This window comes from Psittacula echo, assembly GCF_963264785.1.
Source record: "Psittacula echo genome assembly, chromosome: 4".
NCBI classification, from domain to species: domain Eukaryota; kingdom Metazoa; phylum Chordata; class Aves; order Psittaciformes; family Psittacidae; genus Psittacula; species Psittacula echo.
In genome coordinates this window covers 33,599,952-33,613,395 of record NC_137738.1, presented here as the reverse complement: position 1 = coordinate 33,613,395, position 13,444 = coordinate 33,599,952, and the positions used below count along the sequence as shown (strand labels likewise).

Below are 13,444 nucleotides of genomic sequence, written 5' to 3'. Positions count from 1 at the left end.
AAGCATTCTAACAGTCCAACTTCCTATGCAGCACACAATGTACCATCTCAAACTGTCTCATGTTTGAAGGAAATGTTGTTATTTTAAATGTACATAATTCCCAAATCTACCTTCATGGAAATCAAACTCATTGCAAAAGATAAACCAACCAAACCATTATATGATTCTATGAAACTCAGCACTACAACTAAGCTTTATACCTTTTTTTAAGGCACAATAACGTTAAAGCCGTGTACAGCGACGACACCACCATACGCATCTAACGTAATCAACGTGCTTATTATAAAACAAGGACTCGAGAAACCTTTTTAAATACTATTCAACGCCACTGCCCTTGTGTGCGTTCAAGTGTAGAGACCGCACCCGCAGCCTGCCGCCCATCAGAGAACAAGTACAACATTCTCCTCAATGCTGAGGGGAGACTGTTCACTTCTTAAATCCGTTATAGTGCCCTTCCCCTCCCGCTTATGGGAAGGGAGGGGCCAAGCGGCAGCTCCTGGGGCGACCGGCTCGGCCGCTTAGCCGTTAACGCTTTAAACTTCCCGCCCGCTACTCGCAGTACCGGTGGCCGTGTTGCTTGTTGGCCGCCGCAGTTTCCCGGCGCTGCGGACAGCAGAGGCAGTGAGTGGCCACGGCTGCTTTACGTCCTCTTCGGGACCGACGCTGAGGGTTACGGCCGGCCCGTCGCGCCTTGTTTCTTCGGGCCCACCGCTGGATCGGTGCCGCTGCCGGGAGCGGAGGCGAATCTGCTGGGCCCGTGCTCCCGCTAGCGCGGTTTGGGCGGTTGTCAGGGAGAAACAAGATGGCTGCCGTGGCGACGGAGGAGGACACGGAGCTGCGGGACCTGCTGGTGCAGACGCTGGAGAGCAGTGGCGTGCTCAATAAGATCAAGGTGGGGGAAGGAGAGTCTCTCGTCTGCGCACATGTCGCTCAGTGGAGAGGGGGGAGCCCTGGCTGGTAGCGGAGGCGGTTAACGGCCCCATGGGGTTCCTTGTGGGGTGCTGAGGCTTCACGGGTTTCGTCCCCTCTCGCTGCCGTTTCCAGCTGGTGTTGCCGGCTGGGCCCTGTCTCGGTGTCGCGGCCTGGCGGTGGCGCCTGCTTTTCCCGTGCGCTCAGCGGTCGCTGGGCCTTGGGTTCGGCGGAGCCGCGTCCAGTGCCTGCCTCACGTGCTGGAGCTGGTACACGCGGGACGCGGAGGCGTGGGCGCGAGGCCTGGCCGCCGCATGAGGACTGCCCGCGGCCGCAGGACTCGCAGGTTCACCCGGGCGCGGAGAGGAAAAGCAGTTCTCAGCCGCCGCAGGCAGCCTGTCGCCCGGCTTTATGGTTTCGCCCTCGTAGATACCGTGTGGCCGCAGGAGCTCTCTTGCTGCCAAACCCGCTGGAAGCATTCAGCTGCCGGGTGGTGTGGGACACGGTGGGTAGAGTTTCTCCCTGTTTCGATTTGAAAAGCCCCTATTGAAAATTCCAGGCAGGAGTTCTTGAGGGTTGCTGTTTAAACGTTGTTCTTGTGCGTGGGTTGCTTGAGCTGTGTTTCGGAGGCTAAATCTGGAAACTCTAGGGGGATGCTGCCCGCCTGCAGGGAGCAAATAATGCCATGTTAAAAAAGTCTATAAGATAGTGTTACGGTAGAGCATACACTACTTCCAAGACTGTGGGGTAGCCTGAGGTTGTGAGAGAAACGATGTGAAAATTGGTTCCATGAATTCTTGTTCAAGTTAGAAGCCTTCAGCAGTAATTACTGTATATAGCAAAGAGCCATACAGATACAGAAGCTTAAGAAGTGCTACATTCCCTTCCAAACTAAAGGAGAAATGAAGTTTGGATTTCAGGTCAAGGATGGTGTTATTTATCCACACTGTAATATTTTAAGCCTTGAAGAGGTGAGTGATTACTGCTGATATTTGAGGAACAGCTCAACAGCTGAAATGGGTAGTGGAAGTGAGAGCATCTCTGCATGTATAATATGATTTATACCACTGGATTTTGGGCTGGTTGTCATACCTTTCAGCAAAGAATTAAAAATATATCGTTCTTGCATTTCAAATGGATAATCCTTGTTTAAACTCTGAAGGTAGATGAAGATTCTATTGCATGTAAGTGTGTTTTGAGTAGGGAGACCTTTTTTCTAGCTGAATGTCAAATAGGCCTTTTGGGTACCTGTTAATCTCTCACATAGTATTAACTAATAAAAATATGGTGATAATACAATGATAATTAAAAAAAATTACAAGCCAATTGGATCGTATTGACCACATGAGCTGTAGTGTTTTGATTCTTGTCTTTGTGTTGTATGCAAGCTTTTGTACTGTGGTTCAGTAAAACAGTTTGAGTTTTGTGTAAATATATTTATTGTAGTTTTCACTATTCTGTAATGCTGAAAGTGTGCAAAATCCAGTATGGTGTAAGGTATCCTTAAGGCAAGCTAGCAATTGACTTGGAAAAGTACAAGCTGCATCCTACTTACCAGATTATATCTCTTACATGCCTGCACAACTTTCAGCATCTCTACTTCCTATGCTCCAAAATGACTGGCATATACCTCAGTAGATGCAGAACATTAAGGAGTTTAACCTCTGGTGACCACCCTAGGCCATCTCTTCTTTAATGCTTGAAGTTACTGTTTAATAATTGGTGTGCTTATGGTTAAGGATGTTCATTTGAGGGATTCTTGGTGTTTTTTCTAAGCAGTAAACCTTAATTGGCATGTGAGTTTGACTATTCCTTGACAGAATTTGTTCTGCTAGTACCTTGCAAAAAGTCCATTGTCTTCCAAAAGAATTAAGGTTGAAGACTCTTAAACTGTCATCTTTTAATTGAAATTACATACCATGCGTTAAAAACAAACAAACAATTGTAATCATACATCCATTAAAATAAATGAAACACAGTTGTGATCAGCAGCATTTATCTATTGTGATAGAACTGAATGAATGTTTACGTGTTATCAAAACAGTTGTTTATCTTGTACTTCAGAATGAGTACTGACCATTTTATTTCAAGATGGATAAGGTTAGAAAGCTAACCTGAAAGTTGTGCAGGTGTATAAGATGTATAATCTGGTAATAATAAACTATAATAATGTCTTTGAGATTTATTGAAGTGGATATATTAAAGAGACAAATATATGGTCCATATATAACTGAATTGGTATGAAGCACTATAGGTAAAGGCAGCTGGAAAGGATTAGAATTCTAAATGAATTATTTCAGTGAATAGGATGTATCAAACTGTCAGCTAATACATTTTGTAACATAATGACTGATTTTTAGAAAGAAACTTAAGGGTGACGCCTTTGTTTTCTAATACAACCTGATTTTACAATGGGTTGCAGTTTATAAGTTTCTTCTTAATTTGAGAAAACAGTTTTTTTGTTGACCTTAGATGCTGAGCACTGAAATACTTAATGAAGTCATATTATGAAAACTAGAAGATCTGTAATGTTTGCCACTTGCAGTTGAGAATTTCCTGTCTTCTCTGACCTGCAGTGTGCATAGATATTTGTAATTTGTTAATCATTGGAATTAATCTGATGGATAAGACTACTTCCAATAAATTTTGTCAACATACAGAATAGAACTGTGGATGCTTGTACTTTAGTGAAAATTATCACTGATGGTGTGTGATGCATGCTGTTAGAAATAGAAATGCTCTTCTGTTTTGAAGAGAATATGATCTTTCTCTTTGCTAGGGAAGCTGTTTTCATAAGAGGAAGAAGAACCATGATGCTACTTACTGTGTTCCTTTGTTATCTTATTTTGCTTTGGTGGCTAGGGCTTAAGCAGGGAGGGAGGAGCACACTGCCACATGCTCAAGGATGAGAACCTTACTGACTGCAGAAGAGTGACAGGGAGGGTACTGAATAACACAGTTAGTGAAGTGCTGTTCACACTTTGTCACAAACTTCAGATTTGTAATGTATATAAACTGGTATGGGCTTTTAGCCTGATGCACACAGGGTTTTGGCCTGGGATGGTCACCAATGGTTAAACTCCTCAATGCTCTGCTAGTCTTGCTCTGTATCCATTGAGGTATATGACAGTCATTTTAGAGTATAGGAAGTAAGAGATGCTGAAAATTGTGCAGGCCTATGTCCATGTGCTGGTAAATTTTACATACGCAAGAGATATTTTCTTGTATGTGCACAGGGTTCTTTTATAGCACTGGAGCACATCTCAGTTATACATGCCTGTGCTTTGCCTAGAATATCTGTAAACAGTTTATCTCAGCAGTGATACATTCTTTTACCCTCCAAAATCTTACGCATTACTTTAACTGTTTCCCTGCCCTAAATGTGTATTTAACCACACTGCTGCATGTGTTAGTAACAATTTGTGAATGAAAGCTTGCAGGCTTTTTGGAGTTTTGCTGGGGTTTTGCACCTCCAGCTAGGCCCCTTGCAGGTCTCTGAAGTGAATGTCTTTCTCATTAACACTTGCTGAGCTTGCCTACCCCTAATTTCTTGGGGAATGCAGGAAGTTGCGTGCATGTGGCATCAAAAACTATGCGTTCAGCTGCTTAAGAAAGGTGGCAATATGTTCATTTGAAGTTGAAATTTATGTTCTGTTTTCTGCTCGTGGGTCTTTGATGGGCGGGGGGAAATTCCAGGGTTTCCTTTGTAAAAGCTGCAGGACTCCAGGGGTTTGTAGAAATGATGTTGAGAGATGCATGAAATGAACAGCAAGGCTTTGTCAACTGGCACACAATGTTATGCTCAACTGTGTGTGTGCAAAGCATTTCATGAAATTAAAGTGACCCACTTTTTCATCTAGTATTCCATAGCATATTGAGATCAGTGTTGTGAAGCCATTGCTTGTTCATCTAAGATACTGCTTCAGGAATAGAACATATGAGTAAAGTGAGGTAGGAAAAATTTTACCGAGATTTTTTTGGAAGGTGTTGGGATATCGGGGATGTTTGCAAGTGAATTGCATAGCTATGCAAAGGAGACCAGTGGGCAAGGATAAGCCCTATCCACAGTTTGTACTTAGTGCTTATTAGGTCATCTTGGTTACTAATGTGTTTACATGCTTTGGGGCCCAGAAATTTGTCCTAGGACAATAAGCTGTCTTGTTTAAGTGCCGGACAGGTGTGTTATAGCACAATAAAAGACAAATGCCTTAATAAAAGATAACTCAAGGGACATGCTACCTACCTATGTATGAAGGTGAACCTGCTATTCTGGGGAATGGCAGCATCTGGGAGAAATTGACACCTTGTCATTAAATAATGAGAAGTGGAAGGAAAGCACCTCAATCGGTATTTAAAAGCTTCTGGGTTGGACTTAGAGGAGTGGAGCAGGCAAATAATCAGTTATGTGAAAAGCAATGATAATTGTGGTATTGTTCTGCTATCTCAGTCAGACACTGAATTGGCTGGTGTAATGGCAACCACTTTCAGACAGCTTTGTTCTACAGTCTCATGATCCAGACCCTTAAAGGGGTTTACCCCTACCCACGAGTCATGGCTGGTGTCTTTTATTTTGAACAGTTGTAATAGCCAGTCTGTTTCACAAATGCTGTGTTGGTATTCTTATCCTTTTATGTAAGTATACTTGGTTTCAGTGGCATCAGTGGAAAGGAGTGATCATTGTAGTCATCTGAAACTTTTCATACTGACATAAGACTAAATAATCAAGTTGTTAGCTATTGGTTGGAAAGCTATATGTAAACTGATTTTGTAAGATAACATTTAAATTAATGGGTTGTAAGAGGATTTGCTGGTGGAATACTGTACCCCAGCACATGAAAAAATTTAACAGTGTCTGTATGACCATTGCATACAATTGTGGTAAGCGTTTTACGCTTACAATGCAAGAGAGTTAAAAATATTTCCTATTACTTTGTATTCTTTGAAAGGGTGTCCAAAGATGGTTCTCCTTAAAAAGGAAGCGTTTATCTTATTTTTCCCATGGAAGGAATTTTTTTTTTTTTTTTTTTTTTTTTTTTTTTTTTTTTTTTTTTTTTTTTTTTTTGGTGGGAGGGAACAGTCACAGAGTAATCTATGTTTAGTTACCTTTCGTAATGTATGTGAGAAAATCCAGATGCTCTTCATACTGTTTTTATTCTTAGCTATGGAAATTAATCTTTCTTTAAAAGTTTGCTTTCTTTGCTCTTGAGAAACCTGTCAGAGAGTAGCACTGCCATTTATATTTCATCATGGCAGTGTTATCTACTGGCTACTTCAGAATGTCAGATTAAGAGTTGATTAAAGTGGCAAACTACATCATCAAATGTAATATGTGTTGTCCATGTGATATGTTCAAAGGAAGAAGTAGAGAAACTGTAGTGTTAAAAAAAAAAAAAAATTAAAAAAACAGGCCAGGCTTAGGCTTAAGCTTAAACATTCAGGATAGTACTCAGAAGAATTCTGATCCTTAAGATATTAAAAATCAGTTAAGTAAAACCTCACTACAGGAGTATTTGACTGGAATCATGCTGTCTTTTCCTTGTCGTTTTCTTTGAGTAATTCAGTTTCTTTGGGTGTTATCTGACAAGAAATTGCAGGGATTTGTATATCTTAACATTAACTTTAAAAAATGTATTATCATAAGCTATTTGTTCATGTTTGCTGAACAAATTGTAAATGAAAGGTAGGTGTTTCAAAGCTGCCTGAAAGAGCTGGATTTTTAACTCTCAGAAGAAACTAATAGAAGATAATGTAGCTAATTTGGATTTTTTTTGTGTATGAAGAAATAATTTAGGAAGTCTTGCATCAAACACTCCTTCCACTAACCCCTTGTTGTTCTCAAACTGAAAACTTCTTTCCCAGCCTCAGGTCACACTGTAATGTTAAGTGTTTTAATTGCTCTGTAGATTACAAGCACTGCCAAGTTGCTCTAGGAGAAACAAATAGCTGTTAAGCTACTTGCTGGCTTTTTGCATTCTATTTACATAGTAAAACCAGTTCTTGTACAAATGCAGTTTATTTTGTTTTTTATTTGACAGGCAGAGTTGCGAGCAGCGGTTTTTTTGGCACTGGAAGAACAAGAGAAAGTAGAGGTAAGAGGGCCTTAAAAATAAATTAAAAACCCAGCACCCTGACAGTTCTTCATGTAAAATTAAATACAATAACTTTAATACTTTATTTGTGAAATTAACAAAAGAAAATTATTGCTGCATAAGAGCATGATGCTTAAAGAACTCTTAACAGGACTGTCAGAGTGTTTTCTGATGTTTAGAAATAGGAGTTGTTATATAGCGCTTTGAAACTGTAGCTTTAAGTTACTGTCTCTACTGGTTTTATATTATTTCAGTCCAGTTGACCAGAATAACTGAATATTTTTTCTATCAAATACTTTTTATAAAACATATCTCGTGGACTGATCAAGACCTGATAAAACCAGATTAATGTCTTTTGAAATTTAAAATATTATAGTGTAGTTTGTTTGTTTGTTTTTTTGACAAGTGTATTGTGAAAGCAGTTTAATGCAGTAAGTTGCCAAGTATGGTAATGTTTTTGGTATTTCTCATAAGGATGTTGTAGGCTTACTTCAGGATAATTTGATTATATTAAGGGAAGAATTTTGAATGAAGGGCTGTGTACTAATACCTTGACAATATAATAATATTAAGGGTATGCTGTACTAGCATGATTAAGTAACAATACTGCTGAGGTATGCAGATGCAAGTTTTGTGACCCCTTTACTTCTAGCATTACCATGTTTCCTGTGTCTTTCCATTCTCTAGAGCTAGAGAGGAGAGGGTATTTTATATCCATTCTCTCTCAGAAGAGAGGAATGAAAAACTGGCCTATCATCTACTAGTTAGATGGTTGTGCTCTTGCCGGAAAATGGCACAAATGAAATAGATATCATTGTAACATTAGTAAGGAAGAGCAGTAGTTATTCTATGGTGTAAGATTCCCTGTTCCAGAAATCTAACCCAGGGTTGCTGAAGAAGACAGTGAAAGAGTGGTAATAGCAGAGCAGCGTCATCTCTTGTGGGAAACTTCAGCATATTATAGAGTACCCAGGGAACAGCCTCAGACTATCTGGAGAATAGTACAGCTGAAGAGAGATTTGCTGCAGTTGATCTAGGCTCACCCTTTCTTTGAAAGGCTTAGATGTATCCTATTTTAATTTTATACTATAGAGACACTGGAAATATATTAATCTTTATCTCTACTCTGAATACCTAAATATTAAGCATGAGTTTTTTTTCTTTTTTTTTTTTTTTGCATAGTGCTTTATTGTGTGTGTTAGCATTTATGACTATAGTAATAAATACCTATAACAGGTCCTTTTTTCTTGAAGTTAGGTTCTTACCCAGGATATTTTGATATGTTAGGATTGGCATTTAGAATTTGGTTTGAAATATCCCTGAACAATTTTGACAACCCACACTGATTTATCTCTGTTTAAAAATAAAAGCTGAAGATAGCAAATTTAACAAGGGAGGAAAAACATTATCATAATATCTTTCAGATTAATTTATATAGATTTGTGATCTGGTGTCCTGGGTTCAGCAGTAGCAGTCAGTTTTTCTCCTTCTTAGTAGCTGTTGCAGCACTGTGTTTCTGACTTTTGGCCTAGGAACAGCTGATAACACTGATGTTTAGACTGGCCAAGGACTTTGTGAGTCTCATGCTCTGCCAGGGAGGAGGAGGGGCCGGGAGGAAGCAGGGACAGGATGCCTGACCCAAACTAGCCAAAGAGGTATTCCATACCACAGCACGTCATGCCCGGGGATGTAACTGGGAGCTACCCGGAAGGGCACGTCCTCTTTTCGGTCGGGCTCTTTTCCGGCGAGCGGTATCATATTTTCTTCCCTTGTTATTTCTCTTATCATTATTACTATTGGTGGCAGCAGTAGTGATTTGTGTTATACCTGAGTTACTGGACTGTTTTTATCTCAACCCGTGGGAGTTACATTCTTTTGATTCTCCTCCCCATCCCTCTGGGGAGTGGGGGGGGGGGGAAAGTGGACTGCGTGGTTCTGATTTACGGCCTGGGCTTAAACCAAGACAGTTCTTTTTGGCACCCAACGTGGGGCACGAAGGGTTGAAATAACGACAGATCTGACCGGAGTGTGTCTAATCGTATTTGTGATAAGCATTCAGTGTTTTAGATTAATAGTCACTCGTCACAATGCTGATTTATTGGCTCTCAAAGTTGTTGTTTTTGATCTCACAGTCTCAATATGCCGTAGGTTACTTAGAGCCGGTATTTGCTGTGTTGGTGTTTTTCAAGTGTGGGGCTTGGGCTAAGGTTGTTGTCTCGTTGTATTTTGTGGCAGTGACTTGTAATACAATAGAAGGATTGATCATGAAACTGATTTGGCTTGTGTTCCCAGTGTGGTCACCACCTTTATACTTTGGGAGGTATATAATACAAATGCTTAGCAACTATACATCTTTTTTCTCCTTCCTGGGTGGTCAACCTATGAAGGAGACATTCTTTTACCCTCCCAGTGCCCCTCCCAGACCGTTTGCAGCATAGTTTGAGAGTTTTGAAATTTTTGAGTGGCCTTTTAATATTGTTGAGACCTGTTTGCTGATTGTGATGGGGGTCACCATGTTGGCACGCATACAGAGTGTGTTTTGTTCACAACCATTACGTCTGATCTCAAGAGTTAAGCAGAGTCGGGTTTGGGTCTTGTCTGGGGTTAGACGACAAAATAGGGGGACCGAGAGATTTTCCCCGAGGTTGGATAGCCATGAGTGGCAGGGTGTGTGGGATAGTATGGGCAAGTATCTAGGCCAGTGGGCCCCTCCAGTGTTTTGGAATTTCACCACCGAACAACTGCAAAATCCAGAAGAATTAGTAAAACACTTAAACGAGGTGTGTTGTCATCCTGGTCATACCAGAGAGGGACAAATCATGTCAACGTGCTGGGGCTTGGCCTATGCTTACCGGGCCTTGTTCAACACTATCCAGCACCTTCAAAAGGGAAAAAATGTCCCTGGATCTGAGGGCGAAGCAACAGACAGCACAGCTACTCCAGCTCCGAGCACAGCAGCTACACCGCCCCCAGTGACAAGTACAGCCACTACTCAAACTTTGACTGCAACAGACAGTGCAGCTACCCCAGTGACAAGTACAGCCACTACTCAAACTTCGACTGCAACAGACAGTGCAGCTACCCCAGCGACAAGTACAGCCGCTACTCAAACTTCAACTGTAACAGACAGCGAAGCTACCCCAGCTCCAACCACAGCAGCTACACCACCCCCAGCGACAAGTACTGTTGCTACTCAAACCACAGTGATGACTGCAGCTAAACCAGAGGACCAATTCGTACCAATATCAATTGCCCCTCTATGCAAGAGAAAAAGCAAAAAAAAGGCAAGAAGGGTGAAGCAAGATGAAGAAACAATGTATTCACCACCCGGGCCACCATCTGATCAGGAGTCATCATCACATGACGAAGAAGAAGAGGTGACTTCTTGACCTCGGACCTCAACCGAGCTACAGAATATGCGAAAAGATTTTACCCGTCAACCAGGGGAGCACATCATCACCTGGTTGCTCCGATGCTGGGACAATGGGGCCGATGGTCACGAACTAGGAGGTACGGAAGCCAAGCAGCTGGGATCACTTGCTAGAGAAGGGGGAATTGACAAAGCAATTGCAAGAGAGAAAAAGTCCCTCAGTCTTTGGAGGCGGCTCTTGGCAGCTGTGAAAGAAAGGTTTCCATACAAGGACGATGTTACGAGTCGTTCGGCCAAGTGGACTACTTTAGACAAAGGCATCCAGTCTCTGAGGGAATCAGCCATCGTAGAGATGATCTATCACATCAAACCGAATAACGGAGATATACCCATAGACCCAGATGAAGTCGAATGTACACGACCCATGTGGTGAAAACTTACATGGAATGCACCGTCATCATATGCCCATTCATTGGCAACAGTAACCTGGGGTGACATAGTAACACCAACAGTGGATGAAATGATTCATAAACTCCGAGAGTTCGAAGACAATCCCACCCCTTCCATCATCTCAGCTGTGGAAAAACTGTCCCAGGATGTCAAACAATTGAGGGACGATCTGTCTGATTTATCCAGCTCCTCACGTGTACCAACACACGTCTCAGCTGTTAACAAAAGATGTCCTATTGTTCGAGACAGAAGATATAGAAGGCAAACAACACGGGCCACCCTGTGGTTTTACCTGCGGGATCATGGAGAAGACATGACGAAGTGGGATGGAAAACCTACTTCAGCTTTGGAGGAACGGGTGCATGAATTGAAAATAGGAACAAGGGTCAAGGCTGATCATCCCATGAGAGCTGCGGCTTCAGTCTCTGGTGAGCAGGTTCCCAGATGGAGCGGAAGAGCTGATTTTACTCCAGCTCCTATGATAACGAAGAATAATCCCTTTCAATACGACTTAGGTGTCCAACGTTGTGATGACTGTTAGAGGGACCCTGCCTCCAGCCAGGTGGAGGTAGGGGACAATCGGATTTACTGGACTGTGTGGGTCAGATGGCCTGGCACATCAGTCCCACAGAAGTATAAAGCTCTCGTAGATACCGGTGCACAGTGTACCCTGATGCCGTCAAGCTGTCAAGGGGTGGAACCCATCTATATTTCTGGAGTGACAGGAGGATCCCAAGAGTTGACTGTACTGGAGGCTGAGATCAGCCTGACTGGAAGGAAATGGCAAAAGCACCCCATTGTGACTGGTCCAGAGGCTCCATGCATCCTCGGCATAGATTACCTCAGGAGAGGGTACTTCAAAGACCCAAAAGGATACCGATGGGCTTTTGGTATTGCTGCTTTGGAGACTGAGGAAAATGAGCAGCTGTCCACCTTGCCTGGTCTCTCAGAGGATCCTTCTGTTGTGGAGTTGCTGAAGGTGGAAGAACAACAAGTACCAATCGCGACCGCAACAGTGCACCGGCGGCAATATCGCACCAACCGAGACTCCCTGATTCCCATCCATAAGCTGATCCGTAGTCTGGAGAGTCAGGGAGTGATCAGCAGGACCCGCTCACCCTTTAATAGCCCCATATGGCCAGTGCAAAAGTCTAATGGAGAGTGGAGACTAACAGTAGACTATCGTGGCCTGAATGAAGTCACACCACCATTGAGTGCTGCCGTACCGGACATGCTAGACCTTCAGTATGAACTGGAGTCAAAGGCAGCCAAGTGGTATGCCACGACTGATATTGCCAATGCATTCTTCTCAATTCCTTTGGCAGCAGAGTGCAGGCCACAGTTTGCTTTTACTTGGAGGGGCGTCCAGTACACTTGGAACCGACTGCCCCAGGGATGGAAACACAGCCCTACCATTTGCCATGGACTGATCCAGAATGCACTGGAACAGGGGCAAGCTCCAGAACACCTGCAGTACATTGATGACATTATTGTGTGGGGTGATACAGCGGAAGAAGTCTTTGAGAAAGGGAGGGAAATAATCCAAATCCTGCTGAAAGCCGGTTTTGCCATAAAACGGAGTAAGGTCAAGGGACCTGCACAGGAGATTCAATTTTTGGGAATAAAATGGCAAGATGGACGTCGCCAGATCCCTACAGATGTGATCAACAAAATAACAGCAATGTCTCCACCAACTAATAAGAAAGAAACACAAGCTTTCTTGGGTGCTGTGGGGTTCTGGAGAATGCACATTCCAAATTACAGTTCGATTGTAAGCCCTCTTTATCATGTGACCCGGAAGAAGAACGATTTTAAATGGGGCCCTGAGCAACAACAAGCCTTTGAGCAAATTAAACGTGAGATAGTTCATGCAGTAGCCCTTGGACCAGTCCGGAATGGGCCAGATGTAAAAAATGTACTGTACACCGCAGCTGGGGAGAATGGTCCTACCTGGAGCCTCTGGCAGAAAGCTCCAGGGGAGACTCGAGGTTGACCCCTTGGCTTTTGGAGTCGGGGATACAAAGGATCTGAGGCCAGCTATACCCCAACTGAGAAAGAGATACTGACAGCCTATGAAGGGGTTCGAGCTGCTTCGGAGGTGATTGGCGCTGAAGCACAGCTCCTCCTGGCACCCCGGTTGCCCGTTCTGGGCTGGATGTTCAAAGGCAGGGTCTCCTCTACACATCATGCAACCGATGTGACATGGAGTAAATGGGCTGCACTAATTACACAACGAGCTCGAATAGGAAATCCCAGTCGTCCAGGCATTCTAGAAGTCATCATGGACTGGCCAGAGGGTAAAGATTTTGGAATGTCACCAGAGGAGGAGGTGATGCGTGCTGAAGAGGCCCCACCATATAATAAACTATCAGAAAGTGAAAAGCAGTATGCCTTGTTTACTGATGGGTCCTGCCGTATTGTGGGAAAACATCGGAGATGGAAGGCAGCTGTATGGAATCCTCAACGACAAGTTGCAGAAACTGCTGAAGGGGAGGGTGAATCGAGTCAGTTTGCCGAGGTGAAAGCCATCCAGCTGGCCCTGGACATTGCTGAACGAGAAAAGTGGCCAGTACTTTATCTTTATACTGACTCATGGATGGTGGCAAATGCCCTGTGGGGGTGGTTG

At 43.1% G+C, this 13,444-nt stretch overlaps 1 protein-coding gene across 3 annotated transcripts in view; it reads left to right on the top strand.

Moving 5' to 3' along the window:
- The first annotated feature begins 208 nt into the window (after positions 1-208).
- CEP43 (centrosomal protein 43) overlaps positions 209-13,444 on the top strand; it is a 32,286-nt gene continuing 19,050 nt past the window's right edge. For all 3 annotated transcript variants that reach the window (XM_080615437.1, XM_080615435.1, XM_080615436.1), the window contains exons 1-2: positions 209-892; positions 6,945-6,998. In XM_080615437.1, coding sequence (XP_080471563.1) covers positions 803-892; positions 6,945-6,998 — 144 coding nt within the window. In that variant the 5' untranslated portion in view covers positions 209-802. The remainder of the gene's footprint in view (positions 893-6,944; positions 6,999-13,444) is intronic.